Here is a 17,654-nt window from a genome sequence, read left to right as displayed (position 1 = left end):
TAAATTCATATTTTAGTGTCACTTTAAAATTTAAAAGATCCCCATGAAAATTCCACATACGTTATAAAGACATGACGAAACAGCAGAAAACTGAGGGATTAAATGTCAGCAACATGAATGGTCAAGAAAGATAACTGCCCCATCTAAATGACAGGATCACCTCCAAACCCCACTTTCCTCAGAAAACCCTCACAGGCTGCAAAGTCTTAACTGTAAGAAGGGAGATGATAAAGTACGATCACAAGAACATGTCCGCTAGAAACAGCACGGCAGGGCCGTTCAAACAGCCAGCACACGGGCCAGCACACCTTCCCAAACACGCTCCTCCTGCCGGCCGCCCCTCTCGGGGGGCTCCTCACCACCCAGGCTCACCGTCCACTGCCAGCTTCCACCCAGTCTGCCACTCCCAACGCTGCTCCCCCTGCCCCGGCTGAGGCCACCAGCGTCGCTTCTGCCTGACACCGCAGCAGCTTCCTGCCCGTGCCAGCTCAGCCCTCCCAATGCAGGGCGCGCCGCAGCCGGTCCCCTCAGCTGTCACTCCGCACCTCGCCCTCTGTGAACAAGAATCTGTCCTGGCCGGGGTGGTGGGAACACAGAGGGGGCCGTGCACAGAGTGCTCGGGCCAGCGCTGGGGCACAGGGAGGCTCCATGGACGTCAGCCCTGCCTTTCGGAGGCTGACTGCACCAGCTGGGCCTGGCTCTCAGGCCAGCCAAGTCCACGACAGGGCCTAGCACATAGAAGTGTCCAGTGAGGATTACAGAACAAACACTGGGGCTAGAGCCCAAGGCGGGCCCAGAACCTAAGTAACAGGGGCTCGGGAAAAAACAGAAGTTGCTAACTGTGGCCTTGAATGCATCATCTCATTTCTCTGAGCCTCGGTTTCCTACTTTATAAAATGAGGACAGGGACAATGCCTCTACACGCCCCTGACCCCTCCTGACCCCTGCGCCCCAAGTGAGGGCTGGGCCTGGTGACCCTCCTGTGCACAGAGCACAAGTGCTGGGAGCCCTTCCGGGAGAGGGCACAGAACGACGAGGCTTCGTCCACCTCGGCCCCTCGCTCCAATGGTGCCAGCCACCGGGGGGGCTGCCCTGTGCAGAGGCCCGGGGCGAGGGGCCGGGGAAGGCCCCGAGGGAGCCCAGAAGCAGACCCTCCTCTGGGCCAGCCTGAGGACCCTGCAGCCCTGGCCAACCTTCATGAAGCCTGTGAGAGACCCTGCCCAGGGACCCCGCCCAAAGACCCCACAAGGCCGAGCCCAGGGACCCCACCCAGGGCATCCCAATTTGTCTGAGTTCTGACCCAAAATGGCAAGACAAAATATCTAAGCTGCTAAATCTGGGGGTATCCTGCCAGGAGAACGTCACCCACCTTCACAGGGAGCCCGGCGCAAGGACTAAGGAACAACGGGCACTCAACGAGATCTACGGAGACCTTCTCCTCAAGGAGCTTTAATTACGTCACAGGGAAAGAACCCCGTGAAGCCGGAAAGGTAATTAGCGCTAGGCTGCTGCTGCGCTTACCCTTCTGCCATAACTACTATAAAACTCGGACAAAACACATACGCCAACCGCTGGTAGCCGCAGGTGACAGCCCAGGCAGGGCTACAATCCTTAAAAGTCAGGCAGCCACGAGGTGCTCCTCCCCTGTGCCTCTGCCTTTTCCCCATAAGGCACCTTCCAAACAGGAGTGGGCAGAAATGGGGCCCAAGGAGAGAGCAGCAGTCTTGCCAGGTGGAAGGAAAAAGCATCTAGGGCTGCCAAGAGGCCTGGTATTTTGGGAACAGGAAGTAGAAGAGAAGAGAGTGGCAGAGAAGGAATCCCAAAATTCTGCATAAAAATTTCCTTGGGATCCTCAGGCAATCCCTCAGCTGTGCAAGCCCAGGCCTAGGGAAGGTGCAAGCCAGAGCACAGCTGGGCAGGGGTGGGGCAGGGAGCGGATACTGGGGAGTCACTGAGATTTGGGCCCAGCAAGAGCAGATTGACACCCCCATGGCTCTCAACCAAGACCCTGAAAAGCCACCACTAGAAGGATGGCCCATGAACCACCTGCTCCACATCACCCTACCTTCTCCCAGCTCGTCTGCAGGTAACAAGCTTCTGCCTTTCATAGAAGCAGAGCCAAAGCGCATCTGCTGTGTGTGCCACATGCCAGCGTGGTCTCTCCAGGCCCACGCAGGGCGTGCACGGCCTTCCCAACATCTACATTACACATCACCTGACAGGTAACAAGGCGAAGCACCCAGGCTTCCCCCGGCCTTCCCACTAAGAAAGAAAACCCACAGTGGTTTGGAGAAGGTCCAAGGCCACCAGGCCTAGGAAGACAAAGCAGCAGGAGACAGACGGAGAGAGGGACAGGCAGCCACGCGGGCAGCTGCAGGGGCCGGCACCACAGAGCCCAGGGTACCCAGTCCATCCAACAAAACAGCACCCCACCCCCACCCCCATCACTGGGAACTGGTGTCTTTTTAAATTGAGGCCCAAACAACATGCCAAGAGGCCTAATGCTCACTTCTAAGGCAGAAGAGGGGGAAAACGGGGCATAAAGTGGAGAAAGCCCTACTTTCCCTCCTTCCTATGACTGCGTTTCAGTCTATTCGAGTCCCTTAAAAGGCTGAAGGAAGTCTAAAAAAAAAAGATTCCCCTACAGCCTATCTGAAACTCAAGCAATTAGAAGATACGTAGACAAACATGCCTAGTTATTTAAAAAAAGAAAAAAAGTAACAAAAACACACAACCCAGATGGTGAGGACAGCCTCCAGAGAGAAAGCACTCGCCCAGCGTCAGCTCAAGGGGCTCTGGACGGTCTACCCTACAGCGTCAGTCAAGCTGATCCGCAGAGGAGGGAGTGACGACATTCAGGCTCTGAAACACACACTGAATAAAGTCAACGTGTACTAAACTATTTCGCAGTACTGAACATTAATTTTCCATGACGTTTTGGAAAGTAGCCACTAACACTGAGCCTCATAAACAGCTTGTTGAAGAAGTCAGCCGTACACAGAACACCCAAAAGGTGTTTCAGTAAAACATCAGTGAAACACAACACACTTCTTTGGAATTTGCTGAAAAGTGAGACAAATGCCAAGCTGAACTTAACCAAGTAGTTTCTCCCCAGTCCACACATATTAAAACTTGAAATAAAATGGAAGGCTATTAAAAACACAAGCTCCAAGCACTTTTGAAGTCTGTTCCTGTGGGAGCCACAATTCACAATCCATCTATTAATTAAAGCCACATACAGGTAAAAGTAAGAGTTTATTTTCAGAAAACACCTTAAGGAGTGAGTTTGGTTTTCTTTAAGAGATGCCTGCACTTCAGATTCATAAACTGAAACGGAGCTTCCTCCACAGCCCAAACCCGTGAGGCTGCATCCGAGCAACACGCCACGTGAAGCACAGAAAGGAGCTTTTCTTGTCGTCCCTCCAGCTGCAATCACTCCACCCAGCAGCTGTATGATCGGGGAATGATGTAAAGGAAGACTATTCCCTTCAAACTCAGACATGTTTTGAGAATAGGGAAAAGTTAAGGCAGAAGGTCCTTTTCGTTAATCCATCTACTCCACATCGCCACCTGAAACGATGCGGTCACAGCGCCAACCAAATGCAAAGACGCTCAGCCACACACACTCAGCCCACTCCACCAACCTCCACTTGGCCACCTTTGGTTTCAGGAAAGTCAGGCCCAGCCGCTGGACAAGTTTCACCCCGAGCTTCCGGAGGAGGGTCTGGTTACTCTCAGAGAGTCTGCAGTTATCGAGGCACTCGAGAACCCTGGCAGCTGCAGGTGACAACACAGGAGACTTGGTTTGGAACAAGGGATTTCATGTGACTTCCAAACTGCATCATCTGTATTTGGCATCTACAACACCAAAACCACAGGCGATGCTACAGATCTAACAACCTAAATTTACAGTGAATCCTTTGAGCCCTGTTTCATAAAGGTCTCTTTCTTTTGCATCGTTTACCAAAAACAGCTACAGTTGAATCTACTCAATTTCCTCACTGTGAATCAGAAAGTACAGACATGGGTAGAACCAGCAAGAGTCCCCGGGAGAGGACCAGGTTGTTCTGGGTGAGGGGAGAGCGAATGCAGAGGGCCGCTGGGCGAGAAAGAGTGGGGAGAGTGACAGGAGCGCGCCAGCCACAGGGGGCTGGAGCCGGGCGTGAGGGGCTCCAGCGCGCTGCCTCACGTGGGGTGCAGGGGGTGAGCGAGGGACGGCCACTCGGGGGGAGGAGGCAGGCGAGCCAAGGGGACACTGAGGCAGGAGAGCCGAAGGACAGCGTGTCGTGCAGAAGACAGCAGGGAGGCCTGAAGACAGAAGCAATGCATGGAAGACCATGGCTGGCTTCAGAGACAAGCATCAGGTGAAACAGACAAGACCTTGCGACCAACTGAACGTGGAAAAGGAGGGCGAGGACTTGAGGACGATGGGTGCCAGAGCTGGGAGGGAGAGCGGCTTTTAGGTGCCGTGACCCGGGTGCACCAGGCTGGGGAGTCAGGGCTCAGAAGGCCAGCGCTCTGGACCATGGGCAGGGACGGGAAGGAAGGGACGAGGGCAGGGACGATGGCAGGGACATGGTCTGGCCGTGGGGATGGACATGGTCTAGACATGGCGAGGGACGCAGTGAGGCACGTGGGGAGGGCTGTGGTCTCGCTGTGGGCAGACACTGGAGAATCCCCGGCTTGTACGGGGACTGAAGCCATGGCAATGCCTGTGGGCACAGGTGCTTGCTGTCTAATTCACAAAAGTGTGCCTCAGCAAATAAACTGCAAGAACACTTTTTTGGATTTCCCAAAAAATCCAAACACTGTGCAGTGACCAAGCTGGGTGACTCTCAATCTACAATAACTCAAAACGGAAATGGAACACGTGTCCGAGTCTACCTGGGACACACGTACTGAGCAAGCACTGCTGGCTCTTCCAGATGCGGATATGACCCTGAGGCTCTGTTTCAGATGTGCGTACTGAAACATGCAGGTGGGGCAGGGGAGTACGGACAGCGTCCTAATGCTGAAGACAGAAATACGGGGTTCAGGGCACCATTTTTTCTTCCCTAATAAATGTTTAAAATTTTTCCATAATGAAAACTTAAAAAAAAAGACTCTACAATTCAAAACTGAAATTCAAACATCTTCTAAAACATAAAACTCTCTTGAAATTTCTCTAGATACACGTAGCAAACCTCTCTGCAGAGAGAATCACTGCACTTCTTTTCATAAATTGAGCTTCAATGAAAAATTAAGAGAATGAGACAGAGGTCAGAAGATGGGCCACAGTTCCAGGGGGAACCCGGCTTTCCCTGGGGAGCGCCCCCGGCCGCACCAAGCTCCCGGTGACCAATACACAGGCCTCCAGACCAAGCCAGAGCGATTTCCCGCACCTCCAGTGACGAGGGGATTTTACCAAAAGTTAAATCATTTTAGGTGCTGTGACCCAGGTGCACCAGCCTGGAGAGTCAGGGATAATAAATATAGTGACCAGTCACACCAAGTTACAGATTTTAAAACCTATGATTAAAATGCTACCTATGATCACACATGGCCAAACGCACACCACAAACACACCCTCTCATAAAAACAAGCCTTACCATAAGGTAAACAGTCTTCACGTTTTCCATGTTTAAATATTTGTGCCTAAGGAAAAAAAAAAGCCATTTTAATATGCTGCAAGTACATTTATAAATTTAAAAACATAAGTTATCAAAGCAATTCATTCCCTCTTACAAAATTTTTGTTGTAAGTATTCACCACCAAATAGGAAGAGAAGCGTCTCCGTGCAGAACGGAGTCCTGGGGCGGGAGGGACGGCCCTGAGCTCCTACTCACAGAGTCCTCTTTGAACTGTTCCAAGTCTAGCCCCTAAAAGGATGACTAAATGACTTGACTTTTAAAAACCACCTGTGTGTGCACACAGTTAGAGACCTCGAGGTCAGACTGTCACTGCAGGAAAGGACTGCAGTTCAGGAACTGGCCCCGCCGACGCGCCAGGCAGTGGGGGCAGCCCTGCGCCCCCGCGTCAGATGTGCAAGGGCCCTGGTGGGCTCCCAGATGCGGGCCCGGGCCCCGCTGTCTGAAGTGTAACATGCAGCTACCGTCGCACACATACACCTCGCACACCCATAGAGTAAGGGGATCTGCATCCTGTCAGACGAGAGCAAGGTCACTGCCACTGCGCCCCGACTCCCGCCCCGCTGAAGCCTCAGTCGGAGCTCCTGCCCTCCTCTGAGTGCCGGAAGACAAGCAAGATCACATACACACGCCCTAGAGCTACGCACTAAAAAACGGCCGACAAATGTCTTTTCCTTCAGAAAACAGAAGGAAAAGGGCATGGCGAGGACACTGCCTGTTCTCCACGATCTCTAGTGTCCTGGGCTCGTCCCCCCGCCCAGCTGGGACTCGTCAGACTGAGAAATACAAGGGTGCAGAGTCAGGGAGGGCTCGTGAGGGGAAGAGACGCTTGCTCAAGTGTCCCCGTCAACAGCGGCGAAGGCCGAGCCCAGCCAGGAAGGGCGAGGCCCTGTAAGAGGCTCCACAGTGCACCTGGGCAAAAGCAGGGCCGGGGCCACTGACCCCGGACAGAGCCCACAAGGCCCCGCAGCAGGTGTGCGGCCCACAGTCACAGCCGGGGGCCCCAGGGCCAGCTCTCCTGCCGCCCTGGAGTTGCCCCACCAGGGTCTGTTGAGAGGCTGACGTGCAAGGCCTCTGAAACACCCCCTTTGCTCTTCCCAGCATTACTTCTCCCCCAAGCAACTCAATCCCAAATCTCAGGCCACCCACGCTAGATTAAGAAGCTCGATAGTTTTATTTCATTCCAACATCTCTAAGTGGCACACATCATAAACAGAGAAGAATCCATCCCTCCAACGTGCCAGGTGCTAACAAGGGCAGGGAAAGATGGGATCCTCGGCTTACGTGTGCAGTACCCCCATTTCACAACTCGGGAAGCCTTTACCAAGGTATGTAAACTATTACTTAAAATTTGGGTTTATGATATGGGGAAAAGTCATCTGGATCCCCTAGCTTCTTCCTCTCGAGCTGTGAAAGCAGTCAGGGAGGTTCTTCAGTGGAAAGGAAGGAGGAAAGGGCCCTGCAGCTAGATGGGTCTGGGCACGATGTGAAGCTCCCCGGCAGGGAAACACGTCACAACCATCTGCACCCACCTCCCGTCCCACTTCCGTGATGCTGCAAGCCTCCAGCCAGCTGACTGCCAGCACCCACACTCCGTGCCCCCCAAGGCCGGAGCCAGGAAAGGCGGCGGGCACCAAGGCAGCACAGAGACGCGTAACCGCCCAGGTGGCCTGACTGCACACACGCACTCACTGTCAACAGCAGAAATGCCATCTTCTCAGCCAGAAACCGGCTCACTGGTTCCACTTCCCTTCACCATGGCCACGGCCAGCTCCCAGAGCACCTCAAGGTTCACACGTCTCTTGTCAGAGACACCTTGAAACTACACCAGGATTCAAACATGGACTCAAAACAGTTCAAGCCCCAATGATAAAGTTTACAAGAGCGACCATTGCGACTAGGGCCTTCCCCCTTTAAAAAACGCAGGGTCAACAACGCTCATCAGTGACCTGACAGCGTTTCAGCTCCAAAAGCTGCCACTTTTCCCAAGTCCAGGGAACACGCACTTAAGGCAGAGGAGCCCCTCCCAACATCAGCGGCTCCGTGGACCCTGCTTCACCGCCACGCAGGACACACAGGCTGGAGAAGCAGGGGTGGCAGCAAGGGGCTGCCAGAGGCCATGGCCGCGCTTTTCAGGGCTGGCGCTCCCAGAGGACACGCAGAACCGTGGCGCCGGCCTCCACGCAGCCAGTGCTGCCTCTGGCCCATGCTGGCAGCCATCTCCCTGCCTCCTTCAGAGCACAAGGTTGCCAGGCACACTGGTGAGGCACAGCCAGGACCATGACAGAAACTTAAAATGAGCTTTACAAAAATACTCAAATCTATTACAAAGCTACAAATGATAAAAAGCATGCAGGCTTAAACCAACTTTGAAAATAATATTTGGTAATCATATGCTTAAATAAAAAATACAGATAATCTCTTGCTATAAAAATATGCTAACAAAAATTCTGCCAAATTTTCCAAAATTGTGAAGCATCTCTATCATGCCAAGAGCTGTTGATGACACTCAAGAAGAAAACACAACCATGAAGACTAAACCTCAGAGTCAGAACTTCACAGCTGCCAGAAGCAGAGGAATCACCAGGACTCACTCCTGAGCCACAGCCTGTCCCCGGCTCTGCACAAAGGTGAGGAAGTGACAGATACACGTGGCAGCTCCCGCTCACCACCTGCCCCCAGCCCAGGCAGACAGACGCAGCTGGGGTTAATAAAGCACAAATTCACGCTGACATGCTGTCCGAGCCAAAGCACCGTTACACTGAAAGTGGCACTACTACCACGTGAGGAATGGCAACATTTCCTATATATTTCAAAATGGTATGGCAGTTATGTAGAATGCATGCTGAAGTACTTGGAGATAATATGATATCTGTAATTTACCTTTAAATGCTTTGACAACAACAAAAGAAGAGTGTGTTGGGGACAGATAAAATGAGAATGAGAGGGCTTCCAAAGAGACCCTACTAAAACTGAAAGGATGATAATGGAAGATCACAAGCAACTTTATGGCAAACAAAGCAGACAACTCCAAGGAAATGGACAAATTCCAAGAAAGACACAAATTACCAAAATTGAATAAAAATTCGTATGACTTACTGTCATGTAGAGAAATTAAATTAGTAATTTAAAATCTTTCCACAAAGAAAACCCTAGACCCACATGGCTTCACTAATGAATTCTATCAAACATTTAAGAAAAAACTAGTACCATCTTACACTAACTCTTTCAGAAAACAGAGGGAACATTCCCCAACTCACTTTATGAGGACTGTATTACCCTGACACAAAAGCCAAAGACACCACAAGACCTATACCCCCATGGCTATAGATGCAGAAATCCTTAACAAAATATCAGAAACCAAATCTAGCAACATATAAAAAGGATTTTTAGACCATAACCCAATGGTGTTTATCCCAGGAATACAAGGGTGGCTCAACATCCAAAAGTTAATTAATCTAATAAAGCACGGTAATAGAAAAAGACAAAAAAACACATGATCACCTCAATAAAAGCAGAAAAATCATTTGGCAAAATCTAAGATTCATTCACGATTAAAAAAAAAAAAACTCTCAATACTAGGAATAAAAGAGAACGTCTTCAAACTGCTAAAGGCCATCTATGAAAAACCCACAGCTGACATCACACTTAATAAATCAAAGACGGAACGCCTTCCTGTAAGATCAGGAACAAGAAGACGAGACCTACTCTCCCCACTTCCATTCAACATTTCTAGTGAGTACAGTAAGCCAAGAAAAAAAAATCAAAAGCATACAGATTGGAAATGAAGTGAATTTTTCCTTATTCACAGACAACATGACCTTGTAATTAGAAAATTCTAAAGAATCTTTTTAAAACAAAACTAGTACGACTAATGAGCAAGTTTACCAAGGTTGTAGGACATAAAAGAAATACTTAAACATTTCTATACACTAGCAAGAAACAATCCAAAAATGAAATCAAGAAACAAGTCCATTCACAGTAGCATGAAAAAGAATAAACTAACTAGGAATTAATTTCAACAAAGTACAAGCCTTCAACAGTGAAGAATAAAAGTCATCACTAGGAGACAGCAGAGACTGAAACACGGGAGAAGCGCACCCTGCTCACGGACGGAAGGGCTCGCTGCTGTCAGCTCCCCCCAGACGGACCCACAGATAGATTCAAGGCAGCACCTAAAGCGTAGACGGAAACGCAAACAAACTCTAAGAGCCAGAACAACTTTGAGAACAAAGAGTGAACTGAAGGGTTCGTGCTCTCTGATTCCAAAACCAATCATAAAGTTACAGGACTGAAGAGAGTGTGCTGCTGGCATAAGGACAGACAGACAGACAGACAGCTCCAGGGAACAGGACGGAGGACAGAAACACTCTCACGTCTCTGGTCGACTGATTTCCAACAAGGTGCAAGGCAATTCAATAGAGAAAGGACAGTGGTGCTGAAAATTAAATATCCACAAGCACAAAAAATGAACTTTCACACCATATACAAAAATTAACTCAAAATGAATCACAGACCTAAACAAATATAAAACCTAGAATTATAAAGCTTCTAGAACAATGGGAGAAAATCTATGTAACCTTGGGTTTGACAGTAACTTCTTAACATGACACCAAAGGCACAACCCAAAAAAGAAAATAATGACAAACTGGACATCATCTAAATTTAAAATGTTTGCTATCAAATGACACCATTAAGAAAATAAACACATAAGCCACAGCCTGGGAGAAAATGTCTACAAATCATATATCCAATAAAGGGCTTTTAACCAGATACTCCTACAGTTCCATATAAAGCCCAATAAAAAAATGAGCAAATGAAAAGATGCTCAACATCATTAGGCTTTAGGGTAATGCAAATTAAGACCACAATGAGATTCTACTTCACACCCACTAGAATGGGTATTATCTTAAATAATGGAAACTAACAAGTGTTGATAAGGATGCAGAAAAATAAGAACCCTCAAAAACTGCTGGTAGGGATGTAAAACAGTGCAGCCACTGTGTAAAACAGTTTGGTGTTCCTCAAAAAGTTAAACATAGAACTACCATATGATCCGGCAATCCCACTTCTTGGTATATACCCCAAAGAATTGAAAGCAGGGACACAAACAGATACTTGGAACACCAATGTTCATTGCAACTTTAGTCACAATGGCCAAAAGGTAGAAACAACCCAAGTGTCCATCAGCAAAAAACTGGATAAAAATAATGTGGTACATATACACAGTGGAATATTACTCGGCTGCAAGAAGAAATGGAAGTTCTGAGATCTGCTGCAACACAAATGAGCCTTGAGAAAATTATGCTGAGTGAAATAAGCAAGACACACAGGGATAATTATAGGTATCACTTCTACGAGATCTCTAGAAAAAGCAAATTCAGGGACAGACAATAGATTAGAGGTTACCAAAGGAGGGGAGGGGGAAGGGAGAGTTTGTGCTTGGTGGGTGCAGAATGTCTATAAATAAAATTTATTTTAAAAAAAAAGGAATGAAATTCTGACATATGCTACAACATGGATAAACTTTAAAAACATAATACTAAGTGAAATAAGCCAGACACAAAAGGACCAACATTAGATGATTCTACTTATATGAGCTTCTAGAATAGACAAACTCATGGAGACAGAAAGGACAGTGGTTACCAAGAGCAGGGGGGAGGGGCGGTGGGGAGTTACTGCCTTACAGGCGCAGGTGACGGAAAAGTTTCGGGAATGGATGGTGATGATGGTAACACAATATGGTGTATGTAATTAATTTTACTGAATTGTACCCATGAAAGTTGTTAAAATGGGGAATTTTATGTTGCACGTATATTACCACAATAGACTTTTTTTAAGTTAATTTACTCATGCAAATTCCAGTATATCCAATTTGACATGTTTTAAACTTAAGTCATCCACTTAGCTAGCAAATACCTACTGAGCAGATGCCCACGATGTGCAGACGGACAGCTCCCTCCTTTAAGGTACTTAAGAGTTTAGCACAGAACCAGAAAGTGCCAAGCACACCTCACAGTTCACGGTGGGGAACATCTTGCCTGAGGGAGTAGAAAGAAAGCTTTGCAGAGAGCGTGTCCCATCGCAGAGCCCAGCACCCCAGTGGGCAGCCGCGGGGAGGCCACGCTTGGGCTCTGCCTCCCAGCCCCACTGCCCGGCTCTCCTGTGCAGAAGCCCCAGACACCGCGGAGCCCAGAGAAGCCGTCCCCACAACACCCTGTCCCGAGTCGTGACCCACAGAAACCACACGCATAGCACGGTGGTCATGTCAGGCCACTAAGTTTTGGAGTGGGCCGTTGCGCAACAATAGTAGAACAACCCACTTAGAAAACACATGACTGAGTTCAAACTTCCCCTTGCAGGCAAGGGGGTGTTACGCATAATTCCAACAGCAGCATCACGATTAGATTCTAATTTTTTAGACTTATACTGGCAGCAGGATACATTGAAAGGGGTGAAAAACAAAAATAAAGACCTTTTAGGAGAACACCGTCAAAGTCCAAGCAAAACTGGAAGGCAGAAGGAATGCAGGAAAGGAAGGACGGCCAGGCAAGCACGCAGGAAGGAGAACTGACGTGAGCCCTCTGGTCTCATTCACTCATAAATAAGAATGTGACATACCGTTAAATGCCGACACTGCCCTCACATGCACATTCCTTATTCACCAAATTCATTATAAATATAACTACATTCCAGATAAGAGGCGGTAACATGAGCAACGCCAACACAGCTGAGCCATGGACTCCCACAGGCGGGAAGGGTCCAGCTCTGAGCTCTGCGGTGTGTGAGACCCAAAACCCCGCGCATCAATGGGTACAAGGTGAATTCTTCTCATCCCTACATTCTTCTCAACCCTGACACAGACACTGTTCTGGGGACCACTTCCAGCTGAACCACACGGGATAACCCACACCCTCTCGCTACACATGAAGAGAAAACTCAGGGAAGTTACTGATTGCCCCATGCTGACTGGATTAAGAGGGCAGAAGGGAAGAAAATGAAGGAACAGAAATCAAGGAAGACAGGGCTTTGGGTTTTGCTCCTCCCACCCCCAAAGGGCCCTCCTCGCCGCGCTGCATGTCCAGGAAGGTGCCGCGCTGCCCCCGGCAGCCGCAGCGGCAGGGGAGCCAGGGCCCGCGGGCCTTCTGATGCCCGCGGTACTCCGAAGCCCAGGCGGGAGGCACATCCTGCTTCTCTGAGCGCACGAGACCTGAACAAACTTAGAACCAACCACCTGTAGGAAAGCAAGCGCCGTGTTAAGCAACCACACCACTTAAATGAGAGGGAAACACCACCATCCAGCCAACGTAAAGGACGGGCAAGCCTGCTTACATTGTCTTAGGAAACAACACGGGACAAGATACAAACAAAATGAGTCTCTTAGTAATCGTCCTAAATGACCACACCTTTCAATTGTCCACCCACCCAGCCTGGCTTTTCTGCAACGTGCAAACCAGCTTCACCTCTCCAGGGCATGTTCTCCAAGCCACGTAAATCACAGGCTGTCCAGCGGCTTGGAGCAAGTTTACACTGCTGCCAAGCAGGAGATGCTAGTCCAAGGCTCCCCTAAGGCACTGTCAAATCAAGGCCAAGAAAAGCAACCTCCACCCCAGGCCCTGGGAGAAAGGTCCCCACCACCCAGCACAGGAGGGACGCTCACTAGGACACCAGGTTTCTGAGACGGCCACGGATGTTCAAGCTTCATGAGCGCTGGCCAGAATTAGGGCTCCTCGTGGGCACGTCCTCACTCCTGGTTTCTCAGGAAGTCACACGATTATAATGTGCCCTGACTGCATGGAGACAGCAGCCGAGCACAGAAAAGATAGAAAGGCTCTCCTCCCTTTCTCTTTTCCTGAGACATGAGGGAGCATTATCCATGGAAACACCCAACCACCCGGGGCCACCACCTCCCTGCTCCAGCATCCTAACAGGCTCATCGGGGTCCACGTTATCCTGCGGACAAACAACGCTGGGCACAGACGTAAGGACAGGAGAGGGCCACCCTCACAAACCATGCAGCGGCCCCACAACGGCCAGCCTCCATGGGGCCAGCGAAGCTGAAGCGTCGCCACATCCTTCAGATAAAATCCATCCAACAGTTCCTCACAAGGAGTGCTCAAAAACTCCCACGCAGGGCACCCGTCCGGCAACACGGGGACAAGACCCTCCTGCCACAACCTGGCTGGGTCTGGGAAACAAAACAATCTCTGATGTGTGCCAGCTGGCAAGAATAAATCCGGGGGATACCTCAAGAGTGCCCCTGCACCTCCCAAATTAGAGCTGGACAAGGGAGCATGAATGTACGCTGACAGGCTATCCTAGAAGCAGCCATGCTCCTGCCCAACACGGAGACCCCAGACCAAGCCGGTCAGGACTGCAGGCAGGGAGAGCCCACCAAGCCCCAAAGGGGTAGGCCCATGCACCCTCCTGGGTTCCTCTACACTGTCCTGTGTTAAGGGGAAAAAAAGAAACTTACAAAAGTGAAAAATTTGATTGTTGAAATTACATTTCCAATGGCTAGAGCAAACAGCTGATTAGAATCAGCTAGGACCCAGAACACAAAAACATTATTTCTGATCCAATAAAGAATTGTAAAGTACATAAACACATAAACATAATTAAATTTCCTGCACAAATGACATAACCTTCACCCACCTTCCCAGCAAGCAGTAACACAGACAGCCCCTCCTCGCCCCCTACACAGCTCGCAGGAGGCACCGGCCCAGCCCGGCACTCCCCAGAGATCCTTCGGGCCTCATCTATAAAGCGAGATGGCACAACGTATTAAAAAAAAGAGCTCAGAAAGCATGAGTGTACTGCCTCTCCTCCCAGCTTTATTGCTTGCAGGAGTGGTTTTCACCTCATTTCATCAATCGACTCATAGCCAGTGCCCTGAATCTAAAGAGTCCACGCAGGAGCTGCAACGGCAGCACACGGTCATACTGCATCAAGGTGCTGCAGCCCAGGGAGCGACCCCCACGTGCCACCAGGGCCCAGTACTCAGGAGCGTCGACGACAACTCGGTTTGAAAGACCCCACCCCGGGCTCAAGCCCAGGTCTGCCCACCTCCTGACCCTCACCCAGGGTGACAGGCCCAAGCCTCGGCTTCTCTATCCCGGTGGAAAGAGACGAGGAGCTGGACGCCCGCCAGCCCCGCACCAGCCTTGCACGGCCCTCGCTGGGAGAAGCCAAGGCACCCTGTGACGGTAACAACCACACAATCAGATGTTCTTCAATTATCCCCATTAGTATCAGAATTTCAACACAATAAATCAAGAGTGAAAAGATTTCACTTAAAAGGGCTAGAATCCATTGGAGGAGCAACAAAAATGCTATTACACACTGATCTCAAAGGCCCAGGAATAGAAAAAGACTCGTGGGAAACAGGAAAACAAGAGGATAAATCTTAGAAGGAAACCCAAATTGAGAACTCTAGTTCCTCTGCAGTATCTGTCTTTATATGCCCACTTATTTCAATTTCTCATTATTTTTAAACAGAAATAGCCACTTCTCAGTAGTTGACAAGTACCTTATTGACCGCACGTCTCCCATCTGCCTAATGAAGGGGTGGGGTGGGGAATGAGCTGATGCACAGGGGATGCTGCAGTTCCTGCTGCAGCGAACGCAGCAACGACTGGGGCAAACGTCAAACGGTGCCACGGCAGAGCCCAAGGCCAGAGAGGGGTGGCTATCGCGGCCCAAGGAGGCACAACGACGTCTGGAAGACTTCCTTTGCATCGGCCCCAGGTGGAGGGAGGCCTTGATTCCTTGACTGCCCCACAGGTCATGGGGACAGGCACACGGCCACTGCAGAAGGCCACAGGAAAAGCAAGGGGGTGCTTGGGGAGCCCAGAGGACTGGCCCTCACCTGGAGAGCAAGCCCGGGCGAGCAGGCAGAGTGGAGGTGATGAGAGTTCCCAAGAGGAAAGAGCACGGCGCAGACCTGGGCGCTCTAGAAGGGCGACCTCTGGCAGTGGCGGCTGGAGCACTGGAGCAGAGCACAGCCCAGCGGTGAGCCAGGAAAACCCCCCGGGCAGCGGGAAGCAGGGGCTGGGGCTGGGAGCCGTTTCAGAGCTCAGTCACCCGAAAGGACGCGAGGGGCACGTCAGTGGTCAGGGGCCACATGCTCGGGAGCCATCCTTTTGATATCCTTCAATGGGGCTTTGTGGGGGAGGAAAAACTGAGGAAGAGTATAAATATGACTTTGGATCTGTGGAACCTGAAGCACCCTAAGTGCAAACATGGAGTAAACAAAAATAGAGCTGTAGAACCAAGGGGAGAAACCAAGGTCATGCAGGCAAGGACAGGGCCTGGGTCTCCGGAGCCTGCGGCAGGGGAAGGGCGAGGGCAGTGGACCTCCACGCGCCTCCCCAGACCCACTGCCCTGGCTCGGACAGGAGAGTGGAGTCTGTGGCCGCCGGAGGCCCTTCCCCCAGCTGTGTGGCTCCAAGCTGGGCCGCCTGCTAGTGCACACCTGCTGAGCAGGATAAATCGCCTCAACAGGTGTGGGAGGCAGGCCCAACGATGGCCCAACAATGGACTTAAAGGTGTGCCACACACCACACATGCTTCAACACGACGTGCCGCAGTGCTGCCCGCCCACCCAAAACGCTGAGCAGGGTGAAATTAAAATAGTGTCGAGTTAGCTACTTAGCGTCTTTATTTAAGCACCGAGCAGTTCTAATTGTAAGGACCTTACTTCACCTGAATTATAAAAAAGCATATCAATGTATACAAAAAGCACACAAACTCTGAAAAAGGTATTGTTCAAATGATTTTTGACCTTATTTTTCTCCACCCAAAAACCTCCCCAGGTAAGTACTACAACTAAAAAGGATAATCTGGCCAAACTAAACCCTAAATGAAATAGTAAGGTACTATTCTCCAAAGTATCTTAAAAGAAAAAGAAACTCAGAGACAGAAAGGAGAGCACAGGTTGCCAGAGCAGGGGGCAGGGACAACAGGGAGCTAACGCAAAATGAGCATGGGGTTTCTGTTTGACGTGAAGGGGAAGTGATAGTAACGGATGGTGGTGAGGGGCCCGCAACACGAGTGCTTAATCCCACTCAATGGGAAGATTTATGTTGTACATATGTTTCCACAAATAAAAAGACAGAGAAACTAAAGAGATTACAATTGAATACATTACACAATACTGGGTGGGATCTAAGAATGGAGGAGAAAAGGCTCAAAAGGACATTTTTGGAACATAAGAAAAAATTGGAATCTAGAATGTAAGCTTTATGTAAACATTAAATTTCTTAACTGCACTTAAGGTGACAACATAAGTGAATGTCTTTGTCCATAGGAAGTGTGTGCAACCTGCTCTCAAGTGTTCAGAAAACAGATGGACAGACAGATGACAGAATGATTCAGCAAAAGTGGCAAAATGTTAAAACTGCTGGATCTGTCTATAGGGGGGCGGGTATGTTGGAGTTCTCTGAATGGGATTTATATTAGTTTTGCAACTGCCCTGTGGGTTTGAAATTATTTCAAAATAAAAAGTCTAAAAAAAAAGAAAGAAAAGAAAATCATTGCCCATGAGAAATGTTTTGGATAATCAACTTATTTCTTTTCCCTTTCACAGAGCGTCACATATACTAGTTAACTCTCCCACCCATCCTCAGGAGGTGAGAAAGGTTTGTTGTTTCCCTTCTGCAGGTGGGGCGTGGAGGAGGCGTCTCACCTCTGCCTCGGTCACTGACAGATGGAGTCAAGGGTGTCACTAAAGTGTGTCCCGGAGGCCCCAGCCTTGGCCCACAGCTCCCCTCCCTCGGCACCAGCCACGTCTGAAGCCGAGAGCATGTGCCACATCCTGCCCAGTGGTGGGGACGTGGGGACGCCCAGGTACCTCTGCCCCCTGACGCACACAGCTCTGGGGCCGGGTTAGAGGTGCTTGTGTTCACTTCTTACCTGCTCCTAATGGCATGGCTTGAGATTGTTTTTTCTTTTATAAGATGTATGCTTTTGTCAATGATTTAAGAAAAAAAATCAAAGGGAAGAAACTTCATTTTCAGAGTAATGAGA

The 17,654-nt window shown here is 49.8% G+C and overlaps 1 protein-coding gene across 3 annotated transcripts in view; it reads right to left on the bottom strand.

Moving 5' to 3' along the window:
- Nucleotides 1-17,654, bottom strand: part of TBCD (tubulin folding cofactor D) — a 229,186-nt gene that overhangs the window by 152,228 nt on the left and 59,304 nt on the right. For all 3 annotated transcript variants that reach the window (XM_037810609.1, XM_037810608.1, XM_037810611.1), the window contains 2 exons: nucleotides 5,589-5,634; nucleotides 3,645-3,777 (listed from right to left, as the gene is read on the bottom strand). In XM_037810609.1, the coding sequence (XP_037666537.1) occupies nucleotides 3,645-3,777; nucleotides 5,589-5,634 (179 nt within the window). The remainder of the gene's footprint in view (nucleotides 1-3,644; nucleotides 3,778-5,588; nucleotides 5,635-17,654) is intronic.

This window comes from Choloepus didactylus, chromosome 18, assembly GCF_015220235.1.
Source record: "Choloepus didactylus isolate mChoDid1 chromosome 18, mChoDid1.pri, whole genome shotgun sequence".
Lineage (NCBI taxonomy): Eukaryota > Metazoa > Chordata > Mammalia > Pilosa > Megalonychidae > Choloepus > Choloepus didactylus.
Note: the sequence above shows the minus strand (reverse complement) of the source record. Positions and strands in the feature narration are given on the sequence as shown.